This window comes from Auxenochlorella protothecoides (assembly GCF_000733215.1).
Source record: "Auxenochlorella protothecoides strain 0710 unplaced genomic scaffold scaffold54, whole genome shotgun sequence".
NCBI classification, from domain to species: Eukaryota; Viridiplantae; Chlorophyta; class Trebouxiophyceae; order Chlorellales; family Chlorellaceae; genus Auxenochlorella; species Auxenochlorella protothecoides.
The window spans coordinates 558,313-570,309 of record NW_011934258.1 but is presented as its reverse complement, the minus strand read 5'-3'; the positions used below and the strand labels follow the sequence as shown (position 1 = coordinate 570,309).

Genomic DNA, 11,997 nt, shown 5'->3' with positions numbered 1-11,997 from the left:
GGGGGCGGAATAGACAGACATGGAGGGGTTGCAGACAGGACGGCAGGAGTTTGGGACTGGTAGGAACCCAGGCGGGGTGCAAGCAGCCACCATCCGGCATGCAGCGCCCGTGAGTGTGCCAGCCGGCGGCCGTGCGCAGCCACATTTTGCCTGCGCATTCACCAACAGTCCACCAGGCCCTCCCGATGCCAGACCCCATCCCTTCAGCGAAACAACTAACCCGCAATGTAGTCGTGGGGCTCGATCTGGGTGACATAGGGGTTCCACTCGAGGCCCAGGCCGGTCACAAACTCCTCTGCAATCGCCTGCCAGTCCAGGTCCGGGTAGGCGGACAGGTGGGCATTGTAGTTGCCCACTGCCCCGCCAAACTTGCCAAAGAGGGGCACGGCAGCCACCTGCGTCGATGTGGATGCGCGAATGAAGGGGCGTGAGTGGGCTGCTGGGAGGAGAGTAGGGGGCCAGGAGTTGATGGGAAGAGGCTGGCAGGATGAGGATTTTGGAGCCATGGCTGTCATCGCAATGGGGCACAGATCACGATCATCCCACCCAAGAGCCACTCAGCCACTCATTCGTGCCCCCCTGGGATATCCATGGGCATGCCACAAGGCCGGTCCAGACATATCCGTGACATGGAGCCCCCTTTTCCCAATCTGAACTCAGGCTACATGCTCCTGTGTGGCCCCCTACGAGACCGCGGAGTTCAGCACCAACACCTCCTCCCACCTGGTGCCGCTGGCGCGCCAGGCGGTAGGCAAACACCGCCATCTCCTTGCCCATGGTGGTGGGCGATGCCGTTTGACCATGGGTCCGCGCCAGCATGGGCACGCCAGCGTGCTCGGTGGCCAACCTGAAGGAAAGTGCGGAAGTGGGATGGGAGGGTACAGGTCAACTGGAGTGCAGACCAGGAGATGCTTGAGAGGAGCCAAGGTCCTAAGGCAGGCCCAGGCGGTGTCGCGCCACCAGGACATCTCCAATGACAACAAAATGCGCTCAGCTAGAAGGGTGTCTCCAGCGGGCAAGCTTGCCCGGTCAGGGTATATTTAAGTTTAGGGCAGCAAAGCTGCCGTGAGGCATCATAGCGCAGTGTTTGGTGAGTCCCCGCGAGGTCGTCCTGCAAGGCGATAGGCACCCCAAGGCATGCCATGCACCCCAAGCATCTAACTCACATGCATCCCATCCACCACGGCCATGCCAGCCTCTACAGCCTGAAACTGCCCACCCTGCAATCGCTCCGATCACGGTGTCCATGGCCGGCAGGACCTCGCCGGCGAGCGCCTCCTTGAACATGAGGGCGTGCGCCAGATTGTTGATGTCCTCGCTGGTGCACGCAAAGTGGGTGAACTCCAGCACCTACAAAAGGGGGGGGAGGGGAGAAAGAGGGTGTGTGCCTGGCCTTGAACGGCAAGCAGCACCTAGGGCGCCGCAGCGGGGCGCCTGGGCCTCGCAGGGAGAGTCACTCCCCGTCATCCCTTCCCCCCCTCTCCCTGCTCCCACCTTGGCAAGCTCCGCGTTCCTCCCCAGCCTCCGCTTGATGACATACTCCACCGCCTTGACGTCGTGGTTGGTGGTGCGCTCCACCTCCTTGACCTCCGCGGCATCCTCCACACTGAAGTTGGAGGACAGCTCGTCCAGCAGCGCCTCGGCCTCGCTGCTAAACCTGGGGTTTGGGGAGGGGGCGTGAGCGGGGTTGCATGGGATTGGATGAGGACAAGGAGGAGATACAGAAAGAGTCTGGGGTGATGGCAAGCCAGCCCCGTGAGAGTCGAACAGCAGGCAGAACCGGCCATGACTTGGCGGCTTTCAACGAGGAGGAATAGGGACAAGGGGGCCTCGCAGACACATCACTCCCAACTCCGCCCAGCCGGCTGTGGAAACAGTACCGCAGCACTCACGGCGGGACCTCGGGAACACCCTCCAGCCGGCTGAGGGTCTTCAGCCACTGGCACTCCACGAGCACCCTGAAGCGGATGAGGCCATACTCGGAGAAGATGGCACGCAGGGGGAGGACCTTGCTGCCGTAGCGCCCGTCCAGGGGGCCAATGGCGGTCAAGTCGCTCAGTTCCAGGGCTTGGGACTTGCCATTGGTAGTTACCTGGGCGTGAGGGCAGGTTTGGGGGGGCCTGTGAAGAAAACCCCTAGCGACATCCCACCGTTATTCCGACCCACGCCCCCGTTGCCAGACACATACTCACCGCAGAGTGTGAAATGGCTGCAGACTTACAGACCAGGCGATGACGTCGTTCGACAGGTGATGGCCCAGCCGTGAATGCCAGGGGTCCCGCCTGTCGGCGCTGGCTGCGGCACGGCTCAGGCACAGCGCGACAGCCGGGGATGAGCGTGACAGCTTGCATCAAAGTGAGATTGCAGGGATGGGACACGATGCCGCGTCGGTCCCTACATGGCTCCATGTCTTGTGCTCGGCCTCTCCCCCTAAAGCCCACCGTGCGGTGCCCTGCTCCCCTCCCCGCCCTGCACGTGCGTTCCGGGGGCGCGCGGACGGGGTCCAAACCCGAATCTCCGACTTGAAACAGCGAACAGGCGATTTTCAGGGCCTGCAGCTCCCAGCTGGCACCGTGCGCCCCTCGACAGCAATGTGGTTTGATCGTTGCCTGTCAGCGGCCGCTCGACACCCTTCCCTGATCGCTCGAGCCTCTGCGAACCTGCGTGTACACAGCACCATGACACGCAGTCCGGCTCGAGGGGCACTGATCGTGTTCGAGGGCGTCGATCGCGCCGGAAAATCCACTCAGTGCGAGCTTCTCTCACAGCACCTAGGACACCTAGGGGTGCGTGGCCACTGCACATGCCTGTCGTGGGCAGGGACTGCAGGGTGAGGTATCTAAGGTGCACCAGGCGTGCAGGCCCGTCCCCGATGACCTCCAACACTGCCAACCTCCCCACCCGCAGTACAATGTGGAGCTGTGGAGGTTCCCTGATCGTAGCACTGCCATCGGCAGCATGATCAACTCGTACCTGACGAAACAGTCAGAGGCTGATGATGCCGCCATGCACCTCCTCTTCTCCGCCAATCGATGGGAGAAACGGTGAGAGTGGAGGTGGGGCATGCATGGACGAGTCCGAATGTACAGCCACCACTGCCCCTGCTGCCAGGGCCATGCATGCCAGGACCCTCACCTGGTGTTTGGTGTTCGAAGGCACAGGCCTCTGCAGCCCACCGCCACTGCCAACAACTGTGTCTCTGTTTCCCCCCCTCCACCACCCTGCAGGGCGGCAATGCTGGAGAGGCTCAACTCCGGCACCACGCTGATCGTGGACCGGTATGCTCACTCCGGCGTCGCCTTCACGGCCGCCAAGGGGCTGCCGGGGCTGGACACGGCCTGGTGCCGGGCACCCGACGTGGGCCTCCCCGCCCCCGACACCGTCTTCTTCCTGGACCTGAGCCCGGAGCAGGCAGCCGAGAGGGGGGGGTATGGCCAGGAGCGGTACGAGACCACAGATTTGCAGAAGAAGGTGCACACTGTGGAAGAGGAGTGGGGCGGCCCGGGGTCAAGGGGAGGGGTTGGGGCATGTACACTGCAATGAGGGGGGCGGGGACATGGCCTCAGCTCAAACGGGTACCTCATTGGCGGGCAGACAAGCTCACAGGGCATGAGACCCACTCACAAAAGGGTTTCCATAACATCTGGTGTTGCCAGGCCCGTCGATTGCGGGGTTGAATGTCAACACGTGCTGCTGTGCCCAGCTGCCAGCGTCACATTCTCAGCCCCTGTTTCCATACACTGAAACAACCCCACACCTTCCCTCCTGCCGTTGTCCCCAGGTGCGGCAGGCGTTTGGGACCCTGCAGGACCCCAGCTGGGTCGTGGTCGACGCGGCTCGCTCCGTGGAGACGGTGCAGGCCGAGATCGCCGAGGAGTCCGAGCGGATCCTTTCGCGCTGCGAGGCCGGTGTCCCGCTGGGCACGCTCTGGCCCAGCGCCTGACGTACCGACGGTCTGGCATGAGACGGTGGGGCCCAAAGGTGTTCCAGCGCAGGTTTGGAAGTCATGTGTCCCCAAACGGGGGCCTCGTCGCCAGCAAGAGGGACAACCTGGCGAGGCCCCTGATCTGTGCTTTCTCAAGCCATCCACGCGGTGCATGCAAGGGTGCCCCCTGGCCATAGATTCTTCAACAGAAATGAACTCATGCTGTCGGGGTGCAACGTATGAAGCGATGAAGAGGAACAAGGGGGTTTGCAAACAGGCTTCATGCAGACCTCATCTCTGGCAGGCGCCGGCCGGCCCGCAGTGCCTCGCCCGACCTTCGCCCGCCCATCACGCCTCGGCGGCGATGAGGGTGAGCAGCGCCGTCCAGCCAGTGAAGGGGTGGGCACCCCGTCCCGCCGAGCTGGTGTCGTTGTACTGCTCCCAGAAGAAGCCCGTCTCCCGGAACTGGCCCACGCCGGCGTCCAACACGGCGGCACGCAGCTGCGCGGCAGCTGTGCCGGCGTGCTGTGAGTAGGGACCGGGAGTCCGCGCGTAGAATCGCAGCGCCTGCGAGACGAGGTGGGGGCGAAAGGGCGGTGCGGTTGGGAGGGTTATGTGCGCATGGGAGGGCCTGGAGGAGTGTTGAGTTCCAATCATGTGGCTGTTCAGCCAGCAAGCTCAGCGAAGAGTGGGAAGTGGGCACTCGAAACATCTCAAACAATCAATGGCTACGTCAATGTGATTGTGTGGAGTGGCCTTGGCCGCATGGATGCCTGCAGACCCGGAATGCATGGGAGCCGACACCAAAAAGTCCACCTCCCCCCCCTTTCAAAAAAAGGTCAAACTCCACAGGCGCACGCACGTCCAGCACGAGGTAGTTGATGTTGATCCAGACAGTGCCCCGCCAGTAGGGCGGATCGTGTTGCGTGTTATGCTTGGAGTACAGGCTGCTGCGCTGACTCAGCGACCGGATACCCGCGGGGGAGAGCAGGCCTCCGGGGTCGGTGAGGGCGTCCAATTCCCGCCCCAAGTGGGAGGAGTGTGGCGGGATCAAGCGCATGATGAGGGGGAAGAGCGAGACGTACCTGCGCCCCCGGGATGGAAGGGAAGGAAGGGGTTTACTGGGCCCAAACATGCATTGGAGTGACAGGAGTGAAAAGGGAACCGAAGCGTCCGCCAGTCGGCCGTGAGCACTCTGGGAAACCAATTTCTACACTGCATCCAAGCACAGCCGGACATCAGCTTTGCCAGGCCGAGTCACTCAGCCAAGGGTATTCCTTCCACACAATTCCATGACTCACCCGTGGTGGGGCACCCACTGCAGGCGGGGCGGGGAGGCCGTCTGCCGCACCAGCTCCCCACTCGCCGGATCGGGCGCCAGGGCCACATCTTCAGAGTGCAGGCCCCAGTCCGCAAACCGGCCGGCCGCGGCGTCGTAGTGCAGGGCGGTCAGCTCCCCGAAGTCAGACAGCCTGGCCGCGTCCGCCTGCAAGGAAGCGAGGGCGCCGCCGCGGCCCAGCCCCAGAGCCGTGCCGATCTGCACCATGGTGCGCGCCGACAGCGCCATCCAGCAGCGCAGGTCCAGGTGCCGCTCGTCCCCTGCCGTGCGTGATGCGTGTGGAAGGGGGTGAAGATGGGAAGGGGAGGATCTGGGGCCGCTCCAGCCATGGCGGCCAGCTTGGGTGGCGGTTCATTCAGTGAAAACCCTCTCCCTTGCCATGTCCATTCCGAGGTTCTTTTTGGTAGCCTGATCCTGGGCTAGTACATGCAACCCTTCCCCCTTACCACAGTGCGGACGCCAGCCTTGAAAACCCAAAGCCATCCCCCACCAGGCGCACGTGAGGGGTGGGAGGCGCGGGGGTAGTCATCCAGCCCCGAAGCCAGCGTCCTGGGATTCAACTCCGTCGTGGTTGCGTTGTCCCGCTGGCGCCAGCGGAAGGACCCGGGCACGGGCCCGGCCTGGCAAAAGGGGCAGAGGTGGGTGTTGACAAGATTTTGGATGTTTTGGGGAACGGCGCTGTGGCCTTGATGCCTGAGCTAATTGACCACTGCAACAAGCCGAGGCTTCAAAGCCGGCGCAAGAAGCACGTCTCCTAGGCAAGAACTTTGGCCTCCCGAGCCCCCTCCCCACCCGCCCCGCCCCTGCACCTGGGTGGTGTTGAGCCAGGTGTACCAGGCCAGCAGGCGCGGCCAGGCCACCTCCAGAAAAGCGCGGTCGGCCTCGGCCTCGGGGCCTCCAGACTCCAACCCCGCGGCCATCTCTGACAGGACCAGGAAGAGGCTGGGCGGGTTGGCGGTCTTGGTTGGCTGGGGCACAAACTCCTTGGGAACCCTGCATGGTTTGGAGTATGGGAAAGGGGGGTGGGGTGGGGAGCTGTGGGAGGAAAGTGAGAATGGGAAGGGACGGCGGTAAATACATGGCAAGGATCCAGGATACGCCAGTTAGAGATTCGGGATGCAAGACGCAGCGGGACCCCAGCCGGTTGGTCGCCTGCATGTCACTCCGGGCCATGCAGCGCATGGTCCACCACGCATGCCTACATGACTCCCCAACCAAGTTCTCAAACCCCTCCCGCAGCGCCCTTGCACCTGAGCCGAGCTTCATCCCCCAGAATCTGCTCCCTTGCGATCCAGCCAGTGGAGGCCATGAGGTCCAGCCAGTGCGCCAGCACATCGCGACTCAGCGCCGGGTTCCAGCGCCGGATGAGCAGCTGGCGAGAGGGGGAGTGGGGGGAGCCTAGGTTGTCGAGGTGCCGGGGGCCGGCGTCGGCTCAACATTGGCAAGCCAATCCTTGAGAGGAACATCCCACAGGTTACCTGGTGGAAGCCCTCGTCCCAGAGGAAGCCGCGCGGAAACTGGCTGCGCGAGGGGCTGGCTGTGAAGATCCCGGCGTCCCAGTTGGGCAGCACCGGGGGCCAGTTGCCCACCACCCAGACGATGGAGTGGCCAAACCAGTACCCCATGCCGCCCAGCAGCTGGCTCAGCGCCGCCTTGCTCACCACGCGTGTGCCTGGAGTGGGTGTTCATCAGGAGGGGAGCGGGCGCGATGGGAGGGGCTGACGAGGGACCGCTGCACGGCGCATGGGTCGGGGTCGTGCACAGCGCGGAAGGGGGCCACAGGATACACACGCTCGCCGCTCATCTGATGGCCCAACAAGCCAGCTGGCTGACCCCCTTGGACCCCCGTCCCAGCAGCTCCACCGACCTGTTGGCACGCCGCCCCTACCCTCCTCGACGGGGAAGGTCCGCGCCAGGCGCGCGTTGAAGGCGGCGCTGTGCCGCGCCAGCTGGGCGTTGAAGGCGGCGCCGGTCAGCGCCGCGACGCGCGCGCGCTCGCCTGCGCCGCGGCCGCTGGTGAACACCAGGTCCAGGCTGGCCGGCAGCCAGGCCTGGACCTGCAGCACGTACACGTTTGACCCCGGCTCGGCGTCGTCGGGCAGGCGCAGGACAAACTGCTCCGCCCCCGCCCGCCGCTGGTCGAACAGGGAGCGGCGCAGGCCGGCTTTCACCGCCGAGGTCAGGTTGGCCGTGTACGGCGTGCGCAGGCCCAGCCAGTGGACCCCAGTGGGGAAGCCGCCGGCGCCCTCGCCGCGCACGTGGAGCGCCCACCTTTTGTGGGGAGGATAGGAGGTGCAGGGTGTGAAGGATGTGGGAGCGGTCTTCCGGAAATGACAGGGAGGGGGGCGGCCGACAGGAATGGATTGTTGAAACAACTTGATCGGCAGGCCACCAGGACAGAGCAGGGGTCCCTGCCAGGCAATGGGCGCTGCACCGGTGGAAGGCAGCACACACTCAGTCAGGGGTATGCCCTTTCCCTCCTCCAAAGCCCTCAAAGGTACACTCCGCCTGCAGGCATCACCTCGCCAGGGTTGGAGTGTTCACACTCACTTGCCAAAGGGGGCACTGGTCCCAGTCAGCACCGGCTGGGGCTCCTCCACGTCAGGCCCAATGGCGCCCTTCCACGCGTTGGCACCCAGGGTGATGGCTTCCATGCCCTCTGCCGCCACGTAGAAGAACAGGGAGACCACGGGCCGAGGGGCACCGTCGGCCATGCTGCCCTGGGCGGGCTTGGCATTCACGCGCAGGGCCCAGTCGCCGCCTGCGCCGCAGGACTTGCACTGTCGCTTCACCTGGGGTGAATGGGGGTCGCGAAGGAGTGTGTGTGGAGGTGACAGTGGCGCATGGGGGAGGAGCTACAGGGCAGTCGCTGGCGAGCCGTGAGGGGCGTGATAGGCTCCTCATTTGTCGTGAAAGCTAGCCATAGACCAGAGGATGACGGAGCTGCCTACAGAGTATGCACCACTTGCGTCGCCCCCCGTTGATGGGTCGTCGCTATCACTTGATTCCACAGCTACACCGACCACCCGAGTCCAGCATACCAAGGAGGTGGTCATGTTGAAGCGCCGGTCCTCCAGCTGCTGGATGCCATAGTTTTCCCCATCGTGTTCAAGCCAGCCATAGAAGCCCAGATCTGAAATTGGTTTGAGGGTGCAGGGCGGGGTTTAGGGTGAGGTGTGAGCGAGCAGGTGAGAGGTAGGGGGGCGTCAGGGTGGGTCGCGGGGCAATAGAGGTTGTGTAATCGGCACTGGGGTGGAGTATGGCCCTGCCAGCGAGGTGCGGTGGGTGCTGAAGCGCAGGAGCAGCCGTAAGCCTGATGGAAGCTTGCTTACCCACAAGATCACCACATGTCTCAGTCTACACATTCTTCTCGCACAGCTGGGCGGCTCCCTCCCCAAAACCCACCCACCATCCGACTGCAGGGCTTCGTGGCGAATGGAGGTGAACCAGTCGGACCTCGTGAAGTCGACCCACATCAGTCCGGTAACCAAGCTCGTTGGGTGGCGGGGCCTCATGCCTGTGTGGTCGGCGGGAGGGGGTGAGGATGTATGCTTTTGGCTCAAACAGGAGGATTGCAGGTGAAGAGGGCGATAGTCAATGCCGGCACATTGAAACACGCCGTCTGAACCCAGCGCCTGGCTTCAGTGCCGTGATGGCAGGGGCAGGCGGTGCTGCTTGGTCCTCACAGAGCACCCAACCAGCTACACCCCCTCGCCATCCTCACCGAGGTAATACCCTGGACGGTAGGTTCCCCAGAGGTACTTTTCTGCGTGGCTACCCTTGAACTGTCGCAGGTCCAGCAGCTTGGGGCTCGGAAAGGGCACCAGGTTGGGCCCTGCAGGGACGAGATGAAGAGGGCGCTCATGGACTGCAATATCCCAGGACCACCCTGGGCTTGACATTACATGGATCAGCCCTCCCAACTCACATTTCGAGACTGGTCTTTCATGCCAGAGGAATCGGTGTCCCAGGGCCAGCCCAATGGCGAGCACGGCAGCGATGATCGAGCCTGGGAGGGGGGTGGGGTGGGCTGGAGGTCCATGTCTGCATGGGTGCGATCTGGTGGAAGGAGAGCCTGCAACTCTAATCCCACATTACCATGACGTTTCCATCCTTTGATCGGAAGGCCCTGGGTACGCCTGGCCTGAGCTGCAGGGCCCAGGCGCGAGGGTACACCCACCGAGGACCGGCGTCGGGACCCCCCAGGCGATCCCTGCCTCTCCGATTGACCCATTACACCCCCTTAGTGGATTAATATGAAGGCATCCACATCATTTACGCAGTGAATTGAGGCGTGATGGCTTGTAAAGCCTTATGCCGTCCCCTCCTTGCTAACGTTGTCGGGCGTGCGCTCGACACGCCCAGCACTGCCAACGAGCGATGGATCGTGTGGGGGGGCCCGGAGTGCGTGTGCCACTGAGCAGCACTTTGCCACGTACAATGACAAGTCTCGAGGTTTCCGTGGGTATCGGAAGTGGGCCGATGGCGGAAGTGTCGTCGAGCAGGGTATTCTCTGTAGAATGTCGCCGCCAGGCGCAGGACATTGAAAATCTCGACAACATGCACGCCCAGCACAAACAGTGCATTTGTATACAATTAGACAGAGGCTGTCCTTTGAATGCCAATCAATGTGCTCTGCATGTCCATGTCGGGAGTCATTGGGACAGGCATGGAAGAGATGAGATCGGCGCTGATCGCGCTGAATGCGAGCATGCATGTAATGCATATGGGTGAACATTACAAAGTTGCTGCTGTGCTCTCGATGTCGGAAATAGGACTTGCTGGACGGCAGTGATCTCTACCAAAACAGTGGGCAGTCCCGCATTCCACCTAACGGGATCCTGGGTAAGGCCAGACGCAGAGCGGCCTGGGGCAGGCGTCAACTCGTCCTTGCATGATGCTGAGAAGGTTAATTGGTGCATGTTGCTGTGTACCCCAGGCGTGCTCGAGCGGATCACCCGTCTGTCTCCATGCGAGGGATTCCTCTGTGCATGAACGGGCCATGCCCGGGCACTTCGAATCTCAGAACTGCAGCCCATTTGCAAGGCCGTCTGCACATAGGCACGCGATGCAGACGACTGCAAGGTACATTGCGTTTTGGGCGTTGTAGTGTTTGCAGTGCGACATGTCGCATTCGTTGTGTGCCGAGATTTCTCGTGATCGCAGCATGCAAGCTTCTGGGTCTGTGCCTCCACATCCAGGAAGTCGGCGCATCATGACCCGCGCCAATGCCGAGGTGAAGCTCGTAGACTGAAGGTCTTCTGCAAAACGTCATGTGCATGGATGGCGGCCATGGCTTGGCGCAAGGTGTTGCGGTTCCCCTCTTGCGCTCGGCGCCGGGGCTGCTCACCAAAGGATGGGACCAAGGCAAGGAGCCACTCCCCTCCCCTCCCTCCACCAGGCACTCGACAAGGGGCGCGAGCTGTACGAGAAGAACGACAGGATGGGCGCGCTGCGTGCCTGGGAGGCCGGCATGGCGTCCAAGGGTGCTTCCTCTGGGGAGAGGGGGGTGATGGCCTACAATGCGGCGTGCGTGCACGCCTACTTCGGCGACGTGGAGCCGGCGCAGGTGGCGATGCGAGGTGCGCATGCTGTTTGGGGCAATGTCTGGAGGTGGTGGGATGCGGGGAGGAGTCGGCCCCCTCCTGCCTGGTCCGGGCACGCCGCTGCTCGCGTGCCCCAGCAGCCCTATTCGCAGCTGATGCCAGTACACATCCACAAACTCCCCGTTTGTCCAATTCCCAGAGGCGGTGGGCCAAGGCCTGGACCTGCTGGCGGCGCTGGAGTCCGGGGACAAAAGGCTGGTGCAGCTCCAGGCCTCGCCCCAGGTGCAGCGCCAGTTGGAGAAGTTCATCCTGGCGACCCTGGAGGGCCAGAAGAAGAAGGCGGCGGCCACCTCGCCACCCAAGTTTGGGAGCGCGAGCGGGGAGGCGGGCGGGAAGTCGGGCGGGAAGTCGGGCGGGAGCTGGTGAGGCAGGGGCCCGTGCCTGCAGACGCTGCCCTCCGTGCTGGGTACAGCGCGTGCATGGACAGGTGCCCTGACTGAGCAGCGCGCCCCGGCCTTCACTCCCTGCTCTCCTCCCCCACCAGGAGCGGCCCCAAGCCCAGCGGCGTTCTGGAGCGTGACGTCTCGGACATGCTCAGCACCGACATCCAGGGCATCGACAAGAGCGTCCTGGGTGGGTGGTTGGTGGGCGGGCCCAAGAGGACGGTGGCCCCAATCTCAGGGATGCCAGACAGCGTTCACACTCCACTGCATGAGGCCTGAGTAAGGGTTGCAGCGCCCTCCTCATGCCACCTCCACCCGTCCATGCATACTCTAGGCATAATCCGGCGAGTGCTCATCCTCGTGGCGGTGCTCATCTTCTTTGGAGTGGGCCTGTTCTACCTGGGCTTGAATTCGTCGCTGGGGCCGCAGTGACATATGACAAGGGCAGCCGGCTGGCTCCTGGGCTGGGAGCGGGAGCATCATGTGTAGGGCTGGAGTTCCTGCATCAGTGTATTGCTCAACAGACCCTTGCTGCGGCACACCGGTCCTCTTTCCTGGTTACCCTCCTCCTAGCCTGGGCATGGGCTTGTCCAAGGCCTCAGAGCAGAGCTTACAGGAGAGCTGTGTGTCGTGTCTGGGAAACATGAAATGTCGATGAGACTGGCCAGCGCATCCGCAAGGTCCAGCAGATGGCGCAGGGGCACGGGGCTCACCAGGGGCGCGACATGTTTCTGAGCCGTCGAC

General features: G+C 63.2%; 3 protein-coding genes across 3 annotated transcripts; 2 read left to right on the top strand and 1 right to left on the bottom strand.

Moving 5' to 3' along the window:
- Positions 1-215: 215 nt before the first annotated feature.
- F751_4830 (Mannosyl-oligosaccharide glucosidase) lies at positions 216-9,166 on the bottom strand (the record flags this gene model as incomplete). The annotated part of the gene is made up of 16 exons (XM_011400931.1): positions 216-395; positions 724-847; positions 1,220-1,350; positions 1,495-1,657; positions 1,893-2,092; positions 4,788-5,010; positions 5,227-5,524; positions 5,764-5,884; positions 6,074-6,257; positions 6,515-6,636; positions 6,743-6,936; positions 7,132-7,535; positions 7,815-8,056; positions 8,306-8,397; positions 8,674-8,781; positions 8,989-9,166. 16 exons carry the CDS (start codon positions 9,164-9,166, stop codon positions 216-218), a joined length of 2,964 nt encoding a protein of 987 aa, XP_011399233.1.
- F751_4831 (Thymidylate kinase) lies at positions 2,959-3,943 on the top strand (the record flags this gene model as incomplete). Its single annotated transcript, XM_011400932.1, has 3 exons — positions 2,959-3,044; positions 3,228-3,471; positions 3,782-3,943. The coding sequence occupies 3 exons, from the start codon at positions 2,959-2,961 to the stop codon at positions 3,941-3,943; spliced, it is 492 nt and encodes a 163-aa protein (XP_011399234.1).
- A 1,313-nt stretch (positions 9,167-10,479) lies between the features above and the next one.
- On the top strand, positions 10,480-11,685 carry F751_4829 (hypothetical protein; the record flags this gene model as incomplete). Its single annotated transcript, XM_011400930.1, has 5 exons — positions 10,480-10,500; positions 10,666-10,846; positions 11,010-11,112; positions 11,355-11,443; positions 11,588-11,685. The coding sequence occupies 5 exons, from the start codon at positions 10,480-10,482 to the stop codon at positions 11,683-11,685; spliced, it is 492 nt and encodes a 163-aa protein (XP_011399232.1).
- Between the last annotated feature and the right edge of the window lie 312 nt (positions 11,686-11,997).